The 22,560-nt window shown below is 60.8% G+C and overlaps 2 protein-coding genes across 3 annotated transcripts; one reads left to right on the top strand and one right to left on the bottom strand.

Annotated features, from left to right (window-relative positions):
- Positions 1-600: 600 nt before the first annotated feature.
- ACP1 (acid phosphatase 1) lies at positions 601-11,828 on the top strand. 2 transcript variants are annotated; one of them, XM_045844369.1, is made up of 6 exons: positions 601-724; positions 4,308-4,381; positions 4,629-4,742; positions 9,329-9,390; positions 11,368-11,473; positions 11,588-11,828. In XM_045844369.1, exons 1-6 carry the CDS (start codon positions 682-684, stop codon positions 11,663-11,665), a joined length of 477 nt encoding a protein of 158 aa, XP_045700325.1. In that variant the 5' UTR covers positions 601-681; the 3' UTR covers positions 11,666-11,828. The 2 variants fall into 2 exon arrangements, with proteins under 2 accessions (XP_045700325.1, XP_045700324.1); XM_045844368.1 differs by lacking the exon at positions 4,629-4,742 and adding an exon at positions 4,468-4,581.
- A 1,784-nt stretch (positions 11,829-13,612) lies between these two features.
- ALKAL2 (ALK and LTK ligand 2) lies at positions 13,613-21,515 on the bottom strand. The gene is made up of 6 exons (XM_045844600.1): positions 21,268-21,515; positions 20,303-20,624; positions 19,002-19,055; positions 18,835-18,915; positions 16,576-16,641; positions 13,613-14,221 (listed from the first exon to the last, which is right to left on the bottom strand). The coding sequence occupies exons 2-5, from the start codon at positions 20,559-20,561 to the stop codon at positions 16,577-16,579; spliced, it is 459 nt and encodes a 152-aa protein (XP_045700556.1). The 5' UTR covers positions 20,562-20,624; positions 21,268-21,515; the 3' UTR covers positions 13,613-14,221; position 16,576.
- Between the last annotated feature and the right edge of the window lie 1,045 nt (positions 21,516-22,560).

Raw genomic sequence — 22,560 nt, 5'->3', positions numbered from 1 at the left:
GGTGAGGCGGCGCCGGCGGAGCCCGAGCCCGACCCCGTCCCCGGTGGCCTCCAGCGCCTCCCGCGGTCCCAGACCTCAGGCCGCCCGGGCCGACAGTCCCGGTCGCCGAGCGGACGGTTGCGCGCGTCCGTTCCGCTCGGGGTCTCGGGCCCCGGAGGGGCCGTGGTCGTGTGCGGACCCCGCTCGACCCCGGCCCCCGGCCTCAGGTTCCGGCCGCGAGGCCCAGGTGTCAGGACCCCGCCCCTCCGGTGCCGCTCCGCGGCGCCCGCAGTCCCACCTCCGGCCCGGGACTCGGGCCGGCGCCCCCCGCCCCGGGCGGCCGCTCCGCGGAGCCCGGACCCAAGTCCGCCCCAACCTCCCTCGCCCTCCAGGTGCCTCGCGACCCCGCCTCCCCCGCCGCGTCCCCGCGTCCCCCGCCGCCTCCGGTCCCCCACGTGCCTCCCGCCCCGCCCTCACTCCTCCCCTCCCCCGGGCCCCGCCCTCTCCGCCCGCGCAACTCGGCCCCGCCTCCGGTGTGTCGCCTGCGCCTGACTGCGCAAGCGCGCGGCCCCTAGGCCGGCCCCGGGACGGCTCTAAAGTCGGACCGCGCAGGCGCGCGGGGCGGGGCGCCCAGAGTGCGCAGGCGCTGCGCCACGGACGCTCGGACGCGGTCAGCGGGCGCCTGCGTGTTTTCGCGGGAAGATGGCTGAGCAGGTGCCCAAGTCGGTGCTCTTCGTTTGTCTGGGTGAGACGCGCTGATCTAGCCCCGCTCTGACTTCCCCGGGGGTCGGGGTGGGCCTGTGCTCCCCGGGACATGCCTCTGGGCGCGGGCGCGGGCGCCGACCCAGAGGGTGAGCGGGGTTCCCGGGCTGCCCCTCTGCGCCGGGACCCGGTCCGGTCTGCGCGCGGACCCCTTCCCGGGCCCTCTCCCCTGCGCAGAGCTCCGGGCCAGGGCCCTTCCGGGGCAGCTGCGGGAATCCCTCCGGCCCGGGCGTGGGGAGACCCGGAGCTGCCCAGAGGCCTCCTGCGCGCTCCGCCCGCCGACAGCTTCGCCGGCGGGTTGCGGTGCCCCCGCGCTTACCCGAGTCTGAGCTGGAGGCAGATGGGCCGCGAGGTTTTGGGTTTTTTGGTTGCCAAAGCCAAGCCAGGAGATCTGATTCTCCAGATCTCCGCGTCAGGCGCCCTCGCCAGTACCGGCTTGCTGGAGGGCGGCTGGGGTGACTTTTCTCCCTGCTCGCGGGTGTGCCGCTCTCAGTGCGCACCGGGGGGTTACTTGTGCCCCTCGGGTGCCCTGGGCCGGGCGTCTGCAGACTTCCCGCGGAAGGCCAGAGAATAAGCATTTTTGTGTGTTTCGCAGGCCCTAACACATCAAGGGTGAAGCTTGGCTGTTCCAGCAGAACTTCATGGACAGCGGGATTTGAATTCCATATATTTTTCTCGTGTCGCAAAGTGTTACTCTACTTTTAAGGGTTTTTTTGACTACTTAAAAATGTGAAAATTATTCTTATCTCCATGGGCTGTACACAGAGATGGTGGCCTGCGGGCAGTGTTCTTGGACCCCTGTCTCAGGGCCCGAGAAGGACAGGTTTGCCGAGGCGGGAGACGCCTGGGGAGGATTCTGGCGGCTGCCCTGTCGAGATTAGACGACGGGGGAGGCGGGGGCCTGCAGATGACGCGGAGGAGGAGCGAGGGGCCACAGCAGGTCGGGGGTGAGGGTTGGGGGGGGCGAGGGGCCGGGAATGCCAGTGCCTGGTGCCTGCAGGACGGGGAGCTCCGGGATCCTTCAGAGCGTTTGTGTGGACCTTTTTCAGACTGAGGCATGATGTGCCCAGTGACACGTTACACCGACCTGTACTGCGTACTTTCTCGGCGTAATGAGTGTGTATGTTTTTGTGAGGTGGTCGTGCCACAGCCCGCACAGTGGGTGGGCAGACACAGCCCCTGCCCTTGGAGAATTTAGGTTTTTTTTCTGAGTCTCTGTCCTTGAAATGGAAGTGTGGAGTAAGCCCACAGTATGCTGTCTAATTTGGAAAAACAAAGTTGCAATTTGTTCAGATTTCACAGATTGAAATTTTTTCCTAAAGAAATCTGACCATGACGTTCTAAGTTTCACAGCTTCTCTGTACCGGCACCTGGAGCACTGTGTTTCCGTGACGGCACTTGAACCTGGGGATGTGCTTGCTGGCACTCAAGAGGGAAGGTTAGAGCAAGCATCCCTTATCTGTTGATCTTTTAGGCGGGAGGCCTTCTGATCTTTATGGCAGTCTTTCTTCTTGTTTCTGTCTGCACTTATACGCATATCTTCTTGCTCCAAATATAACCATCTGCAGAAAATGTGGATGAATTTCTCTTAACTTTAAGGCGGTACATCGTCCATACTTTTGTCCTGTTGTGGGAAAACTAAGCTGTTATTTTATGGTTAATCATACAAATTTGTAAAGGGGCCTCTTTATTATATCTTTAGGTGCTGAGGTATTAGGCATCTGTTGTTCCAAAATAGTAACTGTTGTCTTAATTTGGGAAAGTGGTTGCTGTCAAAAGGGTTCCCAGGGAATATGGCGGTATGCAAAATAATGACACTACCATAGGAAGTGGTGTCATTAAAATTCAATAATTAAAATAGTGTGGGTCATGATACCTGTTTTAAAAACTAATAAAAAATTAGGACGTGAGAAGGAAAAACTTCACAGCACAGACTAGCTTCCCGAGGGCATTCAAGGTTCATTCCTGCCTATTTTCATATCTTTATTGTAACTGACGCTGTGTCTCCTGTAAGTACATTGCTTGGCACGTAGTAGGGATAATCTGATAGAAGATTTTATGTCTTTTATCTTTTCTCCTGTGCAGTAAGGAGTTGGGCCCCAGCTGGCGAAAGGTCTGGCTGTGGTCCTGGCTGCTGGAGGAGAGTCTTGTTCTTCAGGGAGGGCCCTGCCCTGCGTGGGCTCAGGTGCCACCCAGCCGCGGGGGCGCTAGAGGCAGAGTCTAGCCCAGGCTCCTCAACCGGTCAGTCATGCCCACTTGGGAGACCCGGGCCCCCCAGCCTCAGGGCCCTTGGGAGCATCCAGGGCTCAGTGTCGTCACTCTGGGGTCCCGGGAGCGGGGCACGTCCCCAGCATCGAAACACGCTCTGTCGGGGGCTCCTCCGGGCTCTGCTGTCTGCTCTCCTGCTCTGGCTGGTGCTGCGCCCTGTCTTTTTGTTACAATAAAACTGCAGTTGCGAGCACAGCGTTCTCCTGATGCTGTGAGTCCTAGAGCACAGGTGGCAAACGCAAGGTCCGCGGGCCGGGTCCAGCCCTCCACCTTGTTTTATCCAGCCCGGCTCCTTGTTTCTACCCGGCTGCAGCACCGAGCTCCTTGCCCCTAGTTAAGGAGTGGTTACGTTTTTACAGTCCTAAAGTTACATTCAGCACTTCAAAGGCAACCACGAGGCTGATGTGGCCCCTGGTGAAAATGAGTTTGACACCTCTGTTCTAGAGGGTAATTGAACTGTGGGACTCCTGAACTGGTAGCCAGCTGGTCTGGGGTGAGGGTGGCCCTGGCGGTCCCTGTGTGGCAGCCTGGAGGCCGCATCTGTGACTCGGGTGACTCCTGAGCCCGCGGCACCTGAGCAGAGACTTCACACAGGTTGTGCAGGAGGTTTGTGTTGACTACTCTTGCGCCTGAGGACTTTGGTGTGCATTTGATGAAACAGTAGTAACCCTCATCACGTGCAAATACTTGGAAATACACTGCTCCGGGCTCTGTTGTACTTCACTTTAGAAGTGGCCGGTTACAGCTCTGGCCAGCGTGGCCTGGTTGGTTGCAGTGCTTTCCTGCAGTGGAAGGGTTGCGCGTTCAGTCCGTGGTCGGGCCGCGTGTGGGAGGCAACTGGCCGGTGCCTCTCTCCCCCATCGGTGCTTCTCTCTCCCTTCCTCTCTCTCTAAAAGCAACGAAAGAAAGGTCCTCAGGTGAGGATTAAAAAGAAATGGTTGGTTACAACCTACCTCATTGATTTCGTGGCCCGCGTTGGGGTCATCGACAGGAACCTGGAAACGGTGACTTGGTGGGAATTCTTTATCACTTGTGCTCTGAGTGCTGGGACAGTGGGCGTCAGATCATTGGCGTGGGTGTGGCCAGCTGTCCCTCACAGGTCCCTCCATGACGGGCAGGGCGGTGGCTTCCACACAGATGCTGTCCCCGTGCTGTCCTCGGGGACGTGCTGTGCCCCCCCGCACCCCCCCCCCCGTGTGAAGTGGCCCGGGGACCCCCTGTGCTGGCTCAGCACCTGCCCTGCCTCAAACCTGACGCACACCCCTGCCCTCCCCTCTTCCTTCCCCTCTTCCTTCAAGGTAACATCTGTCGGTCACCCATCGCAGAAGCCGTCTTCAGAAAACTGGTCACCGATCAAAATGTCTCCGATAAGGTAAGTGCCGTTTGCTATAGTAAAGGGGCCCATCTGAACACCTCTGGGCCAGGAAGTTGTGAGAACACGTTTCTTTTCCCCCGCAGTGGAGGATAGACAGTGCAGCGACCTCCACGTACGAAATAGGAAACCCCCCTGATTACCGAGGGCAGAACTGCATGAAGAAGCACGGTGTCCCCATGAGTCACATTGCCCGGCAGGTACCGTACTCGAGCTTGAAGGTGCACACGTGTGTTTTGTGTTACAGTGGGTGATTGACAGTGGTGCTGTTTCTGACTGGAACGTGGGCCGGTCGCCAGATCCCAGAGCTGTGAGCTGCCTAAGAAATCATGGCACTGAGACAGCCCACAGAGCCAGACAGGTAGAACACACCTTGTTCCATTTCTGAGACGCAGAGTCCGTGCTGGGAGAGGCTCCGCGAGGCCTCACTGAACGGACGTTGCTCTTCGTGCCTGCGTGCTCACGGTCGGCGTCCTGGCCGCAGCGTGCCCAGCCCGCTCCACTCCTGCTTCCCCAGACTGCCGGGCTCTTGGCATTGACTTGTGTGGTTTGTCACGGGGAGAGCCCGGGCTGGGGGCGGGGCGCCCTGGGCTGCAGGCGCCTCCTCGTGTCCGTCTGGCTTTCGGACGCCCGAGCTGCTGTGGCCACTCGGCGGGCATCGCGGCGTGCTGCTGGGGTGAGGCCCTGCGGCGCCTGCCAGGCCGTTCCATCCGCGGCCGCCTTGTCACCAGCACTCGGCCCGCATGCGGTGCCGGGACTTCGGGCCCCTCCGGGGGAGCACGTGGCTGCTGCTCGCCGGGCGTAATGCCAGGGCGACGCAGGGGCTGGGTTCCAAACTGTGCCTGGTTTCAGCCGGCACCCGGGGTTGGTGGGCACTGCACTGGGCTGCAGGGCCTGACGTGCCACAGGTCGGTCCCTGTGGACGGCACCGTGAGAGCCGCAGTTCAGTGTCCGGGCTCGGACCGGGACCCTCCTCTTCGCCCCGCTGCGTCTTCTGAAGCTCTCCAGGGAGCTCTGCCGGCGTTGTAGTTCTGATTTTCACCTTCTCCATCCCTCACTCATTAGGGAAGGGAGCACCGTATTTTTGGATTGTAAGACGCACCCCCGCACCCCATTTGGGAGGAATAATGGTTGTTAATGCTGCCGTTGAGTTCTGTTTACACTTACATTGGTGAAATACTATGTTACTTAAGTTATTAAATATTTATCACATTTTTTGCTTCAAAATATTTTTCCTATTTTCCTCCTCTGAAACCTAGGTGCATCTTATGGTCTGAGAAATACGGTAATTGGTAAACCCACTTTGCAGACCAAGAAACTGAGTTTTGGAGAGAAAATACACAACTTACTAAAACTCACCCAGCTTCAAGTGGTAGAGTTGGGGTTTGGTCATCGCTTTGTTTTAATGAAAACATCAGTGTGTAAGCCAGAAGATTCACACAACAAAGCTGTCTGGGGAACACTTCTGATACGTTAATGATGTCTCAGAAATCAGTGGGACGTTATTTTGGGCTTCGATAACTTCGCCCTGAGACCTGTGAGCCTCCCGTTTCTGGCTGTGGCATCGAGTGTCGTATCAACAGTGTGTCATTATTTAAGTGACGTCCCTCAAGGACCCAGGTCTTTCCTCGGGGGATTTTCCTTGGACACAAGATGGAACATTTCATCGTTTGTGCTTTCTCATCTCGTCAAGCTTTTGCACAGCCTGCCAGTTCCTCCTTTGTATCTTTTAAAAATGTAGATGTATCCGTATTTTGAGTTCTTCAGAAGTATAAGAACTCATACTTTCGTATTTTCTGTTTCTCACCAAGCTCTGATGGGTTCTCATACGCTGTTACGTACTAAAAATGGGTACAAAGAAAGTATTTTAAATAGTGCTGTAAAAACATCAAAGCTAGAAACTATTTTTACAGGAACATTGGTAACGACCAGTTTTAGAAGTAGTATTTACAGATCATCTTTTGTGCCTTTTTCCATTCCTGTTGCTTCTTTTAAGAACGATTTCTCAGTATTTTAAACTCCGAGTCCTAGTGAGACACGTTTCAGAGACCCGTGGCACCCCAGGTCTTTGATCTCAGAACCTTGCTCACGTGTGCGGGTTTCTCAGGTCTGTGCACAGCGTGTGCGACACGGCGGCTGCGGTGCTGTTTCTCTCAGTGCCCGTTCCCGGGACTCCGGCGCCCTGGGCGCAGTAGACAGAGCGCACGCGGGTGCCGCTTTCTCTGTGGCCCCCGTGGTCGGTGTTCTTGGGCGACTGAGGTCGCACCTCCGGGTGTTCTGGGGAGATGTTTGCTCCCCCGCGTTCTTTCCTCCCTGCGGTGAACCTCTCTGACGGGCGCACAGTCAGTCGGCGTGAGCTCGGGATGTTCCACGGTGTGGCCAGCACTCACGGCGGCCTCTCCTCCCGAGGCTGTGGGGAAGCTGTCCTGTCCCTCTGCCCCTCCTGCCCCTCCTGCCCCTCCTGCCCCTCCTTCTCGGCTGCAGGTCCCTCCTGTTGGGGCTGCGCCGGGTCCCTGCTCCCGCCTCCAGCGTGGGACTCTGCCCTGCGAAGGTCAGTGCGCATCTTCCGGAACCCTGTGTGCGGCCCTGCCCGGCACATGCTCGGCATCGCACGTGGTGTCGTCCGGGTTGGATGCACACCTGACAGGATTCGAGTCTTGAATCCGTTTCGAGTTTGTTCCCGTGTGGAACGAGAAGGCGGTCTGTCCTCGCCGGTTTGCGTGTCTGTCTGTCTCCTGGTCTCCCGACACCGTTCACTAACTGTCTTTCCCCTCGTGCGTGCCCGCCCACGCTCTCCGCACCAGCTGACCCTGGGGGCGAGGGTCTTTCCCTGGGCTCCCCGTTCTGCTCCGTTGATCTGGGCGTCTGTTCTCACGCCAGCGCCGTGCTGTTGGCGTTGCTGTGGCCTCGTAGTGCGGTCGACACCAGGCAGCGTGCGTCCTCCGGCTCTGTTCCTTCCCGAGATCGGTGTGGCTCTTCGGGACCCTGGGTGTTCCGTGTCAGTTTTAGGGTTACTTGTTCTAGTTCTGTGGAAGGTGCCCCAATGGTTGGAGAGGGGTTGAATGTCTAGGTTGATTTTCACAGTGTCGGTTCAGCCAGTCCACGGACACGGCGTGGGTGTCCCTGCGGCTGTGTCTTCAGCCCAGTGCAGGTCTTCAGCCCACGGTTACGTTTACTCACACGCGTAGGAATAAGTGTACCAATGTGCGCGCACACTCCTGTGTGCCGTCGGAAATGGGGCCGTTTTCTTAATCTGTCATTCTGGTAGTTCGTTATTGATGTGTAAAAGTACCACCAACGCTCGACTACTGATTTTGTGTCCTGCTGCTTCACGGAACTCATTCGTCAGCTCTGGTCGTGTTTTGGTGGAGTCTTTGGGGTTCTCAGTGCACAGTGTCGTGTCATCTGCAGACAGCGAGTTTTACTTCTTCCCTTCCAGTCTGGATGCCTTTTGTTTCTTCTCCTTGTCTGGTTGCTTGGCTGGGGCTCCGGTGCTGCGTTGAATACGAGTGGGGAAAGCGGGCATCCCTGTCTTGTTCCCCATCTCAGGGGGAACGCTGGTAGTTTGTGCCTGTTGAGTGTGGTGCTGGCTGTAGGTCTGTCACACATTCCCCTGTGCCCACTTTACTGAGAGTTCTTGTCACAGAGAGTGCTGCGTTTTGTCAGATGGTTTTTCTGCATCCATTGATCATGTGGTCAATGCGATCATGTGGTTTTTGTCCTTCATTTTGTTAGTGTGGTGAATCACCTGTGTTGATGTGCAGATATTGTGCCGACCTTGCGTCCCTGGGATGCATCCTGCTTGACGGTGGTGTGGGGTCTGTTCAGTGTGCTGCTGGACTTGGTTTGCTAATGTTTTGTTGAGGATTTTTGCATCTGTGTTCCTCAGGGACGTTGGCCTGCAATTCTCTTCTTTAGGTGATGCTTCTGTCTGGTTTTGGAATTAGGGTAATGCCGACCTGGCTAAGTGAGTTCACGGCCTTCCCTCCTCTTGAGTGTTCACGGTGGTTTCGGAGGCAGGGTCGTTAGTTCTTGGAATGTTTGGGGAGATTCACCCGGGAAGCCGTCCGTTCCAGGGCGTTTGTGTGCTGGGCGTTTTTGATTAATGCTCCGATTTTGTCGCTGGTAATCTGTCTGTTCAGATTTCTGCTTTTTCCTGCTTGAGTTTTGGAAGATCGTATGTTTCTAGGACTTTATCCATTTTGTCCAGATTGTCCAGTTCGTTTCCATATAGTTGTTGGAGTCTGCTGTTTTGTTACTTCTCCTCTTTCATTTGATTTTATTTATTTGGATCTTCGCTCTCTTATTCTTGACGGGTTTGTCTTAAGGCTTATCAATTTTGTATATCTTTTCAAAGAACCAGCTCTTAGTTTTATTGATCTTTTCTATTATTTTTTTAGTCTCATTTCATTTATTTCTGCCCTGGCCTTTATTATTTCCTTCCTTCTGCTCACACTGGGCCTTGTTCTTTCTAGTCCGTTAGGAGCAGGTAGCCCTGCTCCTTAGATTGATTGTTTGAGATTTTTGTTACTTCCTGAGGGAGGCCTGTGATGCTGTGAATTTTCCTCTCAGCATCGCTTTCTCTGTGTCCCATCGATTGTGTGAGCCATTGTGTTTTCATTCTCATTTGTGTGTGACGTTTTAACACGCTGACTGAATTTCACATTGTTACTGAGAAACTGGAGATGAAGTGTAACTTCGAGTCTACCCATTACGCTGTTCCATATTCACTCTAGGGACTTCACAACATACCATTTCTCTGCAATGCAGTTTTAGGAAAGAGGTTAACTCTCTTTTCATTTTAAAGGACCCTAATTTAATTTTTGAGTAACAGATTCTAATGTAGCCTTTTAAAAAATACTGCTTTTACTATTTTGGGGTGCTGTTTATCCTCTGGGCTTGATCGGCACAAACGCAAACGCTGCCCGACCTCTCGCCCGATTGCAGGTGACCAAAGAGGACTTCGCCACGTTCGACTACATGCTGTGCATGGACGAGAGCAATCTGAGGTGAGGGCGCCCCTCGGGGGGCGTTGCGGCTCAGCTCTCGTGGGCAGGCCGGGAGCTGGCTGTGCAGGCGACTTGCTGTTACCTTCCAGTTTCCACAGCGAGTGACGGCCACTGTGCACGGACCCCGTGTGTGCAGAGCAGTGGGAAGTGTGGGAGGCAGCTTAGAGCCGTCTGGCGTGCACGCTTACAAGGAGGCGCACCTGGGTGCGGGGCAGTTCAGTCGGCAGCGTCGGCTCGAGGAGCAGCCGGGCGGCGGTGCGGGTCTCTCCCGGGCAGGGCTGTGGCCGCAGGGCGGTGCTGTGTTGTGGCCGAAACGCTGCGTGGACCGTGTGGGGTTTTACGGTCCCTTATCTTTTCCTCCTCGACCACTGCCCGCCCCCCAGAAACTAAGAACGACAGAACACTTTTTACTCTGTTTTAGTTGTTGATCGCCTTAATCAAGTAAAACAAAACCAGCTGATGGCCCGGGGTGTCCGATGAGCATGGCTGGCTGCTCCGTAGCGCGTGTCAGCTCTGGGGGCCCAGCGCACCGTCCACCGGTTTGCGTTGTGACCCACCTTGGCCCGGGAACCTGAGGCGCCGGGGGTGGAGGTGCTTGCCCAGGGCCTCAGGTGCGCTGGTGGGTCTGCTGGACTCTGGCTTAGGCTCTGGGAAGCAGAGTCCAGCGGGGGCCTCACACTGCCCATACTCCCCACCGGGCCTTATCGCCTCCTGCGTCGTTGGCCGCAGGCGACGCATTGTCTTTGGGCAGCAGGGCGCGTGCCGGGCAGCTGCCGTGGTGCCGGTGGGCTGTGACGGGTGGTGGTGTTGCCGCCTGCCCTCGTGAGGCTGCCGGTGTGGGCTACACATGTGAAGATGCGGTTACACCCCATGAGGAAAGCATATGAGATCACGTGATTGAGCCAAAAATGCGTGAACGCAGCGTGTTTTACAGATTCGGAAGCAGACTCGGGGGAGGTGACCGGACAGGACGTAGGGAGGGATTCCGGTTGAGGGCCCGGCACTGTGCTGCTCATCCCGGGGCGGCTGCGCAGGGGCAGAGACCAGGGATGCGCGCCCGCAGCCGTGGGGCGTCCCTGGCCGTGTCAGAACTAACACACGCGTGTTCTGTGTGGTTGACACAGAGGAGCCGCTTCTGCTGCCAGTCACCCCGCCGGAGCGGACGGAAGGGCGCGCAGCAGCTCCCCGGCGTCTCTGTTAGCCGGGGACTCTGCAAAGGCTGCGTCGATCACTCTCGCTTTCCAGCGGGGAGCTGTGTCCGTCCCACCTCGCCCACTGGCACAGCCCCTCACGCGGTTCCAGCACCAGCACCAGCACCGTCCGGTCGGAAAGCCCTGCGCTGCTCCCCTGACCAGTGACGCCCCCGACACGGTCGGCGTCCATCCAGTGCTGCCCCTGCGGAGCAGGCTGTCTCCCCGCGCTGTCCCTTCCCGCTCGGGCAGCTCAGCTGCTGGCTGGCCTTCCTGTCTGAGCCCAGGTTGCTTTGGGGCAGTGTTCCGACAGACACCAGCGAGCCCCACGCCAGCACCAGCCAGCGAGTGTGTTACCGTGCAGCCGTGGGACACCTGGTGGTGACGGTGTCAGGGCGGGCTGTGCCCCCAGCCTGGGCTCAGGCTGAGGCCAGAGGGGACACAGGGACTGGACCCCTCGGGGGGCTGAGAGCCCTCAGGACCTGGCCCACGCGGCCTTTCGTGCTCCATTCTGTCATCTTTGTTTAAGCTCCTAAACGAGGTGTGTGATTGATTGTCTCAGCGTGTACTCCGCAGAGAACTCCTGACTCTCCTCTGACCTCCGGGCGCACAGCTGGTGTAGAGACATGTGGGGGGGGGGACAGGCTGCTGTTGGGCCTGAGGGACAGCTGCCGGAGGCGGGTGGGCATGCCGCGTCCCCATGGGGGTGTCTCAGGAAGCCCCACAGGGGCCCCGTGTCACCTCCAGCCAGGGGTCACAGACCTAAGTTCGTGTTTTGATTTTACAGAGATTTGACTAGAAAGAGTAACCAGGTTAAAAACAGCAAAGCTAAAATCGAGCTGCTCGGGAGCTACGACCCTCAGAAACAGCTCATCATCGAAGACCCCTACTACGTAAGTACCGCCTCTCGTCCACGCCCACCTTCCCGTGTGGGGGGCGGGCCCCCGCAGCCCGCGTGAGGACCCCCCGGACCACCTGGTTCTGTCACTCCCCTTTCCTCCTTGCAGGGGAGCGAGTCCGACTTCGAGACCGTGTACCAGCAGTGCCTGAGGTGCTGCCGGGCCTTCCTGGAGAGGGCCCACTAGCCGCCGGCCGGCTGCACCCCAGCAGGGCTGCCCGCGCCCGTAGCTTGAGGCCGGTGCTGGCACTTCCGTCCACCTGCTGCTCTTTACCCAAAACAAGCAATTGTAGATGGAAATCAGTGGTGTGTTTGGCAAAAGAATAAATAAATGTTTTTGACTCGGACAATTTGGGGGCACATGAAGTGTTTATAGTCCCCCGGAACTCCTGCTGTGGCCCACTCACAGGCAAAATCGCAGACCAGCCACTGAGAGCGTGATCCCGCTGGGGCCCCGGGAGTGAGTGACACAAGTCACTCACTCCGCCTCTTCCCTGAGTGTGTGGGCGCCGTGAGGACGAGCGCCCGCCCCTGCCTCCGCCCCCGGGGCGCACAGCGGGGCGGGTTGTGCGCACCCACGCACTGGCCGTGCACACACACACGCGTCCAGGAGAGGGAGAGATCCGTGGACCCCCGTGAGCTGCCTCGTCTCGTGGTCGGCGTGAGGACGCGCCTGCTTTCAGATGCGCATACACCCCAAATAATTAGATAGTTGGAGGAAGTTTTTATGTTGGAATGCTTAGATATTGATAAGTATTGTTTCATCATGGCTTAATTTATAGGCAAATACAGGTAATTTCTGTGTACTTTCAGATAACTAATCTAAAATTCATGTGGTTATATGTCAGAAAAAGATTTTTCAAAATAAACTGGGGAAATTATGCAAATACAGCTGAGAGGTCAGTCTGCTGTCTGCCTGCTGCTCTGCGGACACGTGCAGAAGAAGAGCCAGAACGGGGCCTCGGGGAGCCCTTCTGGAGCGGGGTGGGGGGGGGTTGGAGGGCGCGGTGCTAGGAGCGTGCCGGTCTCCGGTCTTCGGTGTTGGGACGTGCGGGGACGGAGGCCCCGGGTCTGCGTGAGGAAGAGGTCTGGGCCCCGCAGCAGCTGCCCTCCCCGCATCCCGGCCCCGCAGGCTAGGGTTTGCCTTGTCTTTGCCCTGTTCCACACCCCCGTCTCCGTCCCGGAGCGGCCTCCGTGCAGAGTCGGGGCACAGTGCCCGGCAGTGGGGTCTCGCAGTAAGGACTCCCTGTCGGGGCGCCTGCTCCTCCTCGGGGCCAGGGGCCTCCTCTCCACAGTGTCGGGGGGGTGGTCCTGAACCTGTGTGTGCCGGCACCGGGGGCACGGGGGCAGTGGGACAGGGTCCGGGCAGGAAGGACCGTGGGATTCCTTGGCAGGCTTACGGAAAGTCCCTTCCAGAACATACAGGGAACTGGGAGGGGTGAAGAGATTGAGGGTTTGGTGCTGTCCCTTCAAAGTGACGACTGGGGGAAAAAGTTCAGTGATTAACCAGTTGGAACACAGGATTAAGACAGAGTACTGCAAAAACTTTACTCCGCCCTAATTTTTCAGTGATTGCTTAATAAGCCCAAAGTAGATGATAGATTCATTACTCTTCGCTGTTCCTCTATGTTCATAAGTGAACCCATATACATACATGTTCACGCTTGCACATGCATGTTAAATACGGGTCCTCAAATCCCAGGACTCTGCTTTGTCCCCGTGGCTGTGCCCAGACCAGGGGTCGCGAACAGAAGAACTCAGCCGAGTTCCCTCGTCTTTTTAAACTGGACCCAGTCGGGTCTGCTCACAGTGCGCCCACCTTCAACAGTGTGGACTTGCTGGGCCGTCCTCAGGCTCAGCGTCCTCCCGGCCACGGCCACACAGGAGGGACAGGCAGGCGCAGACTTAGCGGAGATGCTGACTCTGAGTCTGGGTCTCGGGAGCCGCGTCACCACCGTGCAGCGGCCTCTGCTCTGAACAAGGACCACGATGTAACTGTTGATGAGGGCTCATCGCTTTCCACTGCGCCTGCCGATGCCCTTTTGTCCTCTGGCCCGCTGCCGGGCTGTCCTCACGGACCTGCGAACCGTGGGTTCCCAGTGCGGGGCTCTCAGAGAGTGCGGCCACTCGGAGGTTGTTGTAGCAAACACTTTATTACTCGTCTTATGTACAGTATGTACATATTGCACAGTCTACTGCTGCTATTTTACATTTATTACACAAACGACAGGTGGAATTAGCCTCGATATGTCCACAATTTACAAGACTTTCCTGTCTCCAAAACCCAGCTGAAGTTTATCTTTTTAAAAACTTTTCATGCAGTTCCAACTAATACTCTGGGAATTTAATTGTAAAAGTAATAAAAATATTAAATCATACCATATGTGATATGAAAATATAGTTTCAAATCTGCTTACATTTCTAAAGAAATAGCCTGTGATTTCACCCAGTCGGGAGACCGAGGGGCCTCTGCCGTGCCCACGTCACACGGCACGTCACACGTGCTGCACGGCGGGCCGGCGCCTCCTCGCTCCGCAGGGCGGAGCGCAGGTCCGCTGCCAGGCGCTCGGACGGACCGAGTGCGTGTCCGCAGACGCTGCCCACAACCCACGACACGCCAGGAACTGTGGAAGTCTGCAAAAATAAAGCTCTCTTCCTGGGACACGCTCGTGCCGGCGGCTGGTTCCGAGTCCCCGTCGGTCTCCAAGGCACTTGGCAGGGTTTGCTCCGCGGTCGCTCGCGGCTGGAAGGGAGGAAGCACACGGCCCGTCACCGCCCACCCCGCTGCCTGTTCCAGAGACTCCGCGCGGGGCTGCGCGGCGTGGTCTCCAGACGCACACGGGACCTGCGCCCGGTCTGCGTCCCTGAACGTGGACAGCACCTCAGCTGTGCCGTGACTCCATGCCTGAAGGAGTGGAGACCACCGAAATCCGCTCCCTGCGGCCGGACACGTGCTGCTGACCCCTGGGTCCTCAGTCCACGTGGGCTCAGTGCGTGGCCACTGGGGCCAGAGCCGCCAGGCCTCGTGCCCCGCTGTGAGCAGGGCCTGCAAGGCTGGGAACACTCCAGTTCCCCTCGGTCCGGCTCCTGACGGCTAGGGCTGCTTCTGGGGCTGCTCCCGGAGCCCCAGGCGGGCTCTGTGGTGTGCCGGCTGCGGGCTGCGGGCGGGCCCTCCGCCAGGAGAGCTCAGCTGCCGAACCTCTGGGAGGAGGCCGGGTGCTGACCCCGCGTCCTGGGGGAGTCCCTGCGCCCAGACCCCTGACTGCTGGACGTGCTCAGGAGAGGCCTTTAGGAGGACGGGGAGGAGCCTCAGCCCGCAGCTCTGCGCCGCCACCTCCCGTGTGCGGGCAGCAGGGAGGGTGTGGGGCCAGCTCAGCCTGGAGGGGAGCCCCTGCTCCCCCAACTCGTGGGCACCCTTACCCATTCTGCAGGGACCAGCCAGTTAGCGTTTGCTACTGCAGTTTAAAACTTCGGGAACTAGAAGAAATTAATCTTTTAAAAATGTGAAATTACAGTTAGCAGATGTAACTTTTAAACCTGACCCATTTCTTGGCCAGAATGAACCGTTAGGGCCGTGGCACAGGGGATGTGCGGACGCTCGTGGGCACCACCTCGACCCTTCCTCTGGACCCTGTTCCATCTGGTCTGACCGCCTGGTGGGCCGGGAGCGAAGGGCCGGCTCGGGGGCCACCAGCGCCGCCCCACAGCCGCGCCCCTACACAGGCGGGCTTCTGCCGAGTGTTCGAGCTGCGTGGGCTCGTCCTGACGCGGCGGCGGCAGCAGCAGCGCCTCACTCGCGCCGCCCCACGCACGGGTGGGCCCCGCAGCCGGGGAGGGCCGCCGCTCCCCTCGCTGCTCTCGGCCTGGCCTGGCGGAGGGGACAGAGCCCCCAGGTCAGGGGCTGCAGAGGGCGCGCCCCCTCTTGTAAGGAGAGTGGAAGCAGGTTCCCAAGGATCTGCAGACAGTGATGCTTCACAAATGCTTACAAAATAGTGCTCGTCTGCCCAGGCACGTCACTTGGGAGCTGCACGGGATCCACGCGGCGCCCGAAAGGGATCTCCCGTGCCGTGGGCGCAGGAGCGGGACAACGCGGCCGCTCGTTCCCGCTGTGGCATCGAAGACCGGGCTTCTGACCCGTCGCACCCCCACTCGACCTCTGAGGAGCCTCCGCGGCCCCAGTGTGGGCCCCAGTGCGGGTTCTCGTCTGCAGTCTCCGGGGCTTCTCACAGGCCGGCGGACCAGGGCTGCCAACCCCAGGGCTGGGCTGCGCACTGAGCTTCCGTTCCAGCCCTCCGCCAGCCATGCGCCCGCTCTGCGGCCTGACCCGGCCTTCCTCCTCGGTGCTGGGCCCCGTCCCCTCCCAGAGAGGAGCTGCTGGGCGGGCACGGCATGTTCCCCCCTCCCCAGTGCCCTGGACGGCCATCGAGGGCCAAAGCCCGTCTTCTTCCCACTGGGGACGGACCTGCCTCGGGCCGAAGTGTGACGTGAGGAAGTCGTGGCGTGTGCGTCAGGAAAATAAGAACTTCCGGCCTGCCCGCTGACTGACAGCTGCTGTTGTGTGTCAGCCCTCCAGAGGCCGAGTAAAAAGTTCAGATTGTAAATTCCTGTGTGCATTTACCATTTCACCCTTAGAGGCTATGAAGTAACAACTTCATGGGGCTGCTGAAAGAGGGCAGCCACTCTTCGCTACCCTGCGTCCGCTCGCTGGCAGAGTGGCAGAGTGGCAGAGTCCAGCTCCAGTGTCTGGCAGAGACGCCGCAACTCCTGCGCGGGCGTGCCGGGCCCACGCTCGCTCGCGGGGGCTGGCGGACGGGTGGCACCGTGCACAGGCCAGTTGTCGGCGTCACCCTCTTTTGTGCCCGTGTCCCACGCTCGGATGTGGTTCAAATAAACACACACTGCGTGCCGGCCCTGTCGCCACGTGGGCAAAGATGACCGGCCAGCACGGCCGCTGTTCAGCCATGGCCAGCACCCGGGGGTGCCGAGTGTCCCGTCAGCCTCGCTCAGAGGGAGGCGGCCTCGCCGAGGAGTGAGGGTTCCCAGAGCCCCAGAGTTTGTCCCCGTCCCCGAGGGGACCGCTGGCGCCGGTGGGCTTACCTCATCCGTCCATGCACACGGGACTCACAGCCAGCCGGGTCAGCAGCCGGGCACACCTCTTGTAGTCTGCGGGGGGAACACACCAGGGCCCGTCAGCCGCTGCGGCGGCTCCTCGGCCAGCACTGGTCTTAGACGCGCGCACCAGCCGCTAAAGCCATTTCGTGTCTCTGAGTTCCCTGGACACTGGATGCTGTCTGTCTCTGCGATCGTGGGCCCCAAGTTGTTGACTTAGTGATGTATGGGACTCGGGGCATCCTGTGGCCGAGGTGGGACAGGGAACCGGAGGGCTGGGGGGGCGGGGGCGGGGGCGGGGGCTCGAGGAAGCGACTTGGGTTTGCTCGCTCGCGGGCCGTGTGCAGCGAGTCCCGCACCTCCTCCTGGCGCAGAGCCCTCCGTAAACACCCTAGCGAAAGCGGAGCACCGAGACGGGCTGCACCCCGCGTGTCCCGTTCCACCCTCGTCAGCTGTGCCCGGAAACCAGGGCCTCAGGGACCCTGCCCGCAGGGTGCAGGGGGCGGTGCCCTGGGCTGTTTGCACGTCACTGCCGCTGACTGTTCAAGGCACAGAGTCCTACCGAGTGGTGGGGAGCCCCTGGCCCTACGCGAGCATCCGGAAGAACGCGTAAACCAGCAGTAAGTCAGACAGGCAGCCGACCCTGCGCCCACAGGTGCGCCCGGGCTTGGCCTGCGGGTCCCTGGGGACTTGGGTCCTGCAGCAGCTCCCCTGGAGCGGCCGCCGACCGGGCCGCCTGTGCAGGCGTTTCCACCGAGACCCTGGCTTCTCCGACCCGGTCGCCCCTGGGACCCCACTTCTGCGGGTTTTGTGTGCTGCTCTGGGAAGGCCCATACTTGCAGCCCACAGGCCCTCGGGCCCCCCACGAGCCCGGCCTCCCAGGGACGCGGAGCAGCTCCGAAGGCCTGTGGGCCGGGAGACACTGGTCTCCGGGCTCCCTCCACCCTGCCCTGCCATCCCGAGCGCTGCAGTTGGGCCCCATCTGAGGATGCCTCTCGCTGTGCGTGGGTGACTGGGAGCCTGGGCAGCAGGTGGCCGAGTCCCCAGGGGACAGGCGGCGGCTGCAGAGGGGTCTGCAGGGTGTGGGCCTGGGGCGAAGGTCCTCTGTGAGTGGGAGGGTTAGCGGTCATGACCCCAGCGGTCACTTCGGGTCTGCGGCCCCGCCTTGTAAGACCACGTTCAATGGGGACACGTGCACACAGACAATGGAACGAGCAGGTCCTCGGCCTCAGGAAGCGGGTTAATGATTCTCAGGCAGCAGGTGACTCTCGGGAGAAGGAAGTGCAGGAGCAGCGTGTGCCAGGTCCATCTGGCAGGGACACGAGGGTGGCAGCGAGCTGGGAGCTTGTAAAACCTGAGAGCAGTGCCCGTGGGGCCCTGCGCTGCCCACCCCGGGGTCCCTGCCCCGTGAGCCAGGAGAGCCCGGGGGCGCTCCGCCCTCCGCCAGTGCGCACACCTGCTGTTACTCGGGGCCACTGCGGTCTGCGCCGGGGAAACTGCCACTCACAGAAAGTGGCTTTTTTTTTTCAAAGACAGGATTGGCAGGTCTGGCCTGTGCCCCCTGGGTCAGCCCTGGGAGCAGCTGGTGAGATACCGCTTATTTGCAAACTTCCCTCCCTGGGCCACCAATGGAAGTTGCACTTCCTCAAAAAAAAAATTGGTTTGGGGCTCTAGCAGATGTCGCTTCACCTAACAAGTGACTTGTCACCATCGTATGTTTTGTGAAAAGCACGAGGAGCCACTTTTGAGGAAATAAAATGCACGTTGTCGTGGAGAAGCCACCGAGAGGTCAGACCGGCCCCACACCGAGAAGGGCCGGTCTGCGTTTCCGAGTCGGTGGTGAAGCCGGACACGAGGGCAGACCTTTGAAACAGCAGCGTAGCCCCGCGGCGACAAGGGTGCGGGTCACCCACGGGTGGGGGGGGAGTCTCGGGGGCCCAGGTCCATTGGCTCCTCACCCCAGGGCACCCGGTCCCTGCACCCCTCACTCTCAACACCCGTCCAATCGTCACCAGTGGAATCAGGAGGTGCCCGCCCACCCCGAGCATGGTTAATCACGGCGAATCACTGATTTTAAGTTGGGCCCCGGCTGCCGCCAAATGTCGTGGCCTTCTTCCCTGGCCGGCCACCTGGCCCTGGCTCCGAGGCCACGAGGGGGGGACGTGTGAGGAAGGCAGGCCAGTGAGTGGGAGGGCGTGGGAACCGCCCCTCCCGCCCCCCGTGCGGCCACGGCGCCCCGTCACTCACATGCCGGGACGGTGCAGTCTCTGGTGTTGTGGTAGAGCCTGTGGAAGTGCTTGCTGCACTTGGGGCTGAAGTAGAGCGGACCTGGAAGGCGGAGGGGACACAGGTCGCGAGGGCTCTCGGGGTGCGGGGACGGGGCAGGGCCGGTGAGGCGGTGAGGGGAAGCCTACCTGTCAGGTGCTTCAGAAACTTGTCCTTCATCCTCAGGTCCCGGGGGACGATTTCTGTTTGAGGGGAGCGAGAGTGGTTACTGTGCTGCCCGAAAGGAGCATCCCCCCGCCCCGTGACCCTGAGCGGATGCCGCAGGGACCCCCGGGGAGAGGGCGCCCGCGTGGCCGCCGCAGGACGGACCGGGTGAGACCGGCCCGGCCCTCGCTCCTCGCACCTGGAGCCGTGTGGACAGCGTCCCCAGAGGCGCGGCATCTCCGAACCGAGTCAGCGGCTCCCGGAGCCCCCGGCCCCGGCCCCGGCCCCGGCCCCGGCCCCCACCGCTGGGAAGCGAGGGGGACCCTGAAGCAGAAGGTGAAGGAAACCGTGTGTGTGGTGGTCTTTTGACACTGAGCTTCCAGCGAATAAATCAGTTAGAAGCTTCCATTTCAAAGAGCTTGGGAATCAAATTCCACAACCTCTCAAAGCTCCAGAAAGAAAACCTCACCCATGCAACACACAAATGGCCACAGAAGTTTCCTTTTTCTGGGTACATATTTGGAAAACAGATGAAATGTCTTCAGACCACCTGCTGTGAAAGCTGTGCAGGTGCAGTTGGTGTTACCGACCAGCAGGAGAACCTGGTCTGGGGGAGAGAAGCAGAATTCCTGGGGACCCCCCTTCCGAGCAGACACAGTCTGGGTGGGCGGGCACTCGGGAAGGGACACTGCTCCTGACCTCCGCCTGCTCCTGCCCTCGCGGTCCCCAGGGCATGTCCCGCTCACCTGCCCCGGCCCCTGACCTGCCTTTGTGCGGGTGGGCTCCCCGTCTGTTCCCGCAGGAATGCCCCCCACCCGAGGGTCAGACACCGACCGCGTGTCAGTGGTCACTCACCCCCAACTCTGGTCCGTCTCCCGAAAACCGAGCTTATCACACTTGACCCGATTGTGTCAGGGCAGCGCTCGCAGCTGGCAGGCTCTCCTGGGAAACGCCCCTGGGGTGCTGGGGGGGGGGCTCCGCGAGGGGGGGGCCGGAGCGGCTCTGGCCGTGCAAGCCGCCGCGCCGCCGCCGCCGCCGGGAGCACGTCCGTTTCCCGAACAACAGAGGGCAGATCTGAGCGGACACCACCGACCCGACCCGGGGGCACCCCGCGCCTCGGAAGTAGGCTGGGGATGGTTACCCGCGAGGTAGCCTTCATGGACTTACTGTTTTCTTCTTTTTTAACCAATCGAAATGGATTTGCCTTTTAAAAATGCGTTTTCTCAAAGACCCTTCTATGTGCAAGCGACCACGAGCTCTGGGTCCGGGAGCGGCTCGCACTCACCCGCCCGCTGCTCCTCGGGGTCCGGCCCGTAGTCCGACGCCTCCCTGCGGCCCGGAGCGGCGTCCTGCGGGCCCGGGGGCTGCAGTCGCTTGGACTCCCCCGAGTGGTACTTCTTGAGCTCCTGGATGATCTCCACGATGAGCCGCAGCAGCGTCTGTCTGTCCGCGGCCTCTCGGGGCTCGGTGACTCCCCGGCCGGGCCCCGCTGCGCCCAGCACGAGCAGCAGCCCCAGGAGGAGGGGGCGCCCGGGCCCGCGCATCGTGCGCTCGGCAGGCAGGCTGGGAGGTCCGTGCGCCCGGAACTCGCTGGCTGGAGGGATGAGCTGGGGGTTGGGGGGGGGGTGGAGAGCGGGAGGAAAGTCGGCTGGCTGGTGGGGCAGGGGGCCCTGGAGAGACCACAGCCATGGACCCCCGCTGACCCCCTCCGGTCCCCGCGGACCCCGAGCGGGGGCGCCCCGCCGAGTCCCGGGCGGAGCCGACAGAGGAGGGGGCGGCGGCGGGGTGCCCCAACGGAGCGGGGTGCCCCTCGCGGGGGCCCCAGCCGAGGTTTCACATGCGGTTGCGGAGACTGGCTCCTGCTCTGAGCTCCGGAGCCCAGCGGCTCGGCCCTCCCCCGCCGCGTCCCACCCGGGCCCCGAAACTTTCACCCAACGGCACATCCCGCCCGGGGAGCGCGGGGCGTCCGTCCGCACAACTTTCTGTAACCTTCACAAGCCTTGTGTGGAGGTTCGTCCCTCCGAGGAGGCCCCCCAGCGCGCCCGGCCCAGCTGCTGCGCTCAAGTTTCCAGCCTTTGTGTGGTGCTCGTGCGCCCACACAGACCCCCGAGTCCCACGGAGGAGCCCCCGCGCCAGGACCCTCGCTGCGGCCTCCCACAGTGCCAGGTCCCGGGGACCCTCAGCGCCTGCGAGGGGGGCCGGGCCCCCACGTGCCCGCGGGCCACCGGCGCGCGGGAGGCGGTCGCTCACCTGCTCCGGAGCTTCGGGCGTACTCCGGTGTCCGTCCCCGGGTGCCGCTAGTCCATGCCTCGCGGCGCCCGGGCCGGCGGAGCGCGCACTGCGGGGCTCACAGGACGCGCAGGACTCTCACGCGCCGCTCTGCCGTTGCGCGCGCTGCACAGCGGCCGCCTCGGACCCCGGCGCCTCTTATGCCCGCGCCGCCGACGTCAGGCGGGTCCCGAGGGCTCCACGCCGGCTTTAATTAGAAGCCGCTGAAGTGTTCGTACCCCCGTGCGGATCTTCGTCAGACCCACCCCCCCGCCGCGTCCGTCACCCCCTCCGCCCCCTCCTTTCCTCTCCTCCCCTCCCACCCACTTCTCCCCCTTGCTCTCCCCACCCCTCCGCCTCCCTTCCCCTCCGCCTCCCTTCCCCTCCCCCATCTATTTACCTCCGTTCCTGTCACTTGTGACAGGATGAGAAGAAACGCCTTTACCAGGAACTCGGATCTGTTTTTGTCTAAATGGAGAGCTTGGGCTATTAAAAAAGGAGCTGCCTCGACATTTAATAAATCAATTAGAGTGTATCGGTTTGGAGGGACCCGGGGGCGTGGCCAGGCGGTCGGGGAGGGGCAGCCGGGGGCAGGGGCCTGCCGGGCAGGGCAGGGAACTCGGGGTGGCGCAGGGCCCGGCGCCCCTCCGGCCCGCAGCCCCCGGAGCCCGGCGGAGCCGGGCCAGGCCCCCTCGGTGCGAGACCCTCCTCTGGGCTGGTCGCCGCGCCCCTTCCAGGGACCCGCCTGCAGGAGACCACCGGGGGCGGTTCCCTCCTGGCCCACGTCTTCCACAAAGTTTTGGTTCTTTAGACATAGGCAGGCGCGTGGTGAGAGTTCAACAATTTGTCTCCTGTAATTTTTTTTTTCTTGTAAAATGTATTATCAGTCAGTTGCGCACTTTCCCATTCCGTTGGCGCTTTCTGGGCAAGCGCTGGACGTCCTCCAAGCTCGCGATCTGACGGGGAAAGGTGCAGTGAGCGCCACGCCGGGAAGGGGCGCGGGGCTGGGATTAAAAGCCTGGCTATTAGCGGAGCGGCCGCGCGGCGGGCCGGAGCGCAGGGCGCTGGGAGGCGCTGGGAGCGGGGGGCGCGGCCCGAGGACCCCTCTCCGCCTGCATCTCTGCCCCCGTCTCTGCGTCTCTGCGCCCCTCTCCCTTCCCCTCGCCAGGTCCGTTTCTTTGGGTAAATCACGTAGAGATGGACGATCGCAAATTATGACCACCAACGCCCCCTCCCCGCGCTCGCACACGCGCGCGCTGGGTTAGGCGCTAATAC

This window comes from Phyllostomus hastatus, unplaced genomic scaffold, assembly GCF_019186645.2.
Source record: "Phyllostomus hastatus isolate PE091 unplaced genomic scaffold, TTU_PhHast_1.1 phas_contig_402, whole genome shotgun sequence".
NCBI lineage: Eukaryota > Metazoa > Chordata > Mammalia > Chiroptera > Phyllostomidae > Phyllostomus > Phyllostomus hastatus.
This window is presented reverse-complemented; position numbering and strand designations above follow the sequence as displayed.

Bases quoted from the DNA above. Each gene is read 5' to 3' on its own strand.
- ACP1 (XM_045844369.1), top strand. From the start codon at position 682: ATGGCTGAGCAGGTGCCCAAGTCGGTGCTCTTCGTTTGTCTGG. The intron at 4,382-4,628 runs GTAAGTGCCGTT...TTTGTGTTACAG, and splicing joins ATCAAAATGTCTCCGATAAG to TGGGTGATTGACAGTGGTGC. The intron at 11,474-11,587 runs GTAAGTACCGCC...TCCTCCTTGCAG, and splicing joins TCATCGAAGACCCCTACTAC to GGGAGCGAGTCCGACTTCGA.
- ALKAL2 (XM_045844600.1), bottom strand. From the start codon at position 20,561: ATGCGCGGGCCCGGGCGCCCCCTCCTCCTGGGGCTGCTGCTCGTGCTG. The intron at 18,916-19,001 runs GTAGGCTTCCCC...TCCGCCTTCCAG, and splicing joins GTTTCTGAAGCACCTGACAG to GTCCGCTCTACTTCAGCCCC. The intron at 16,642-18,834 runs GTGAGTGACGGG...TTCCCCCCGCAG, and splicing joins AGACTGCACCGTCCCGGCAT to ACTACAAGAGGTGTGCCCGG.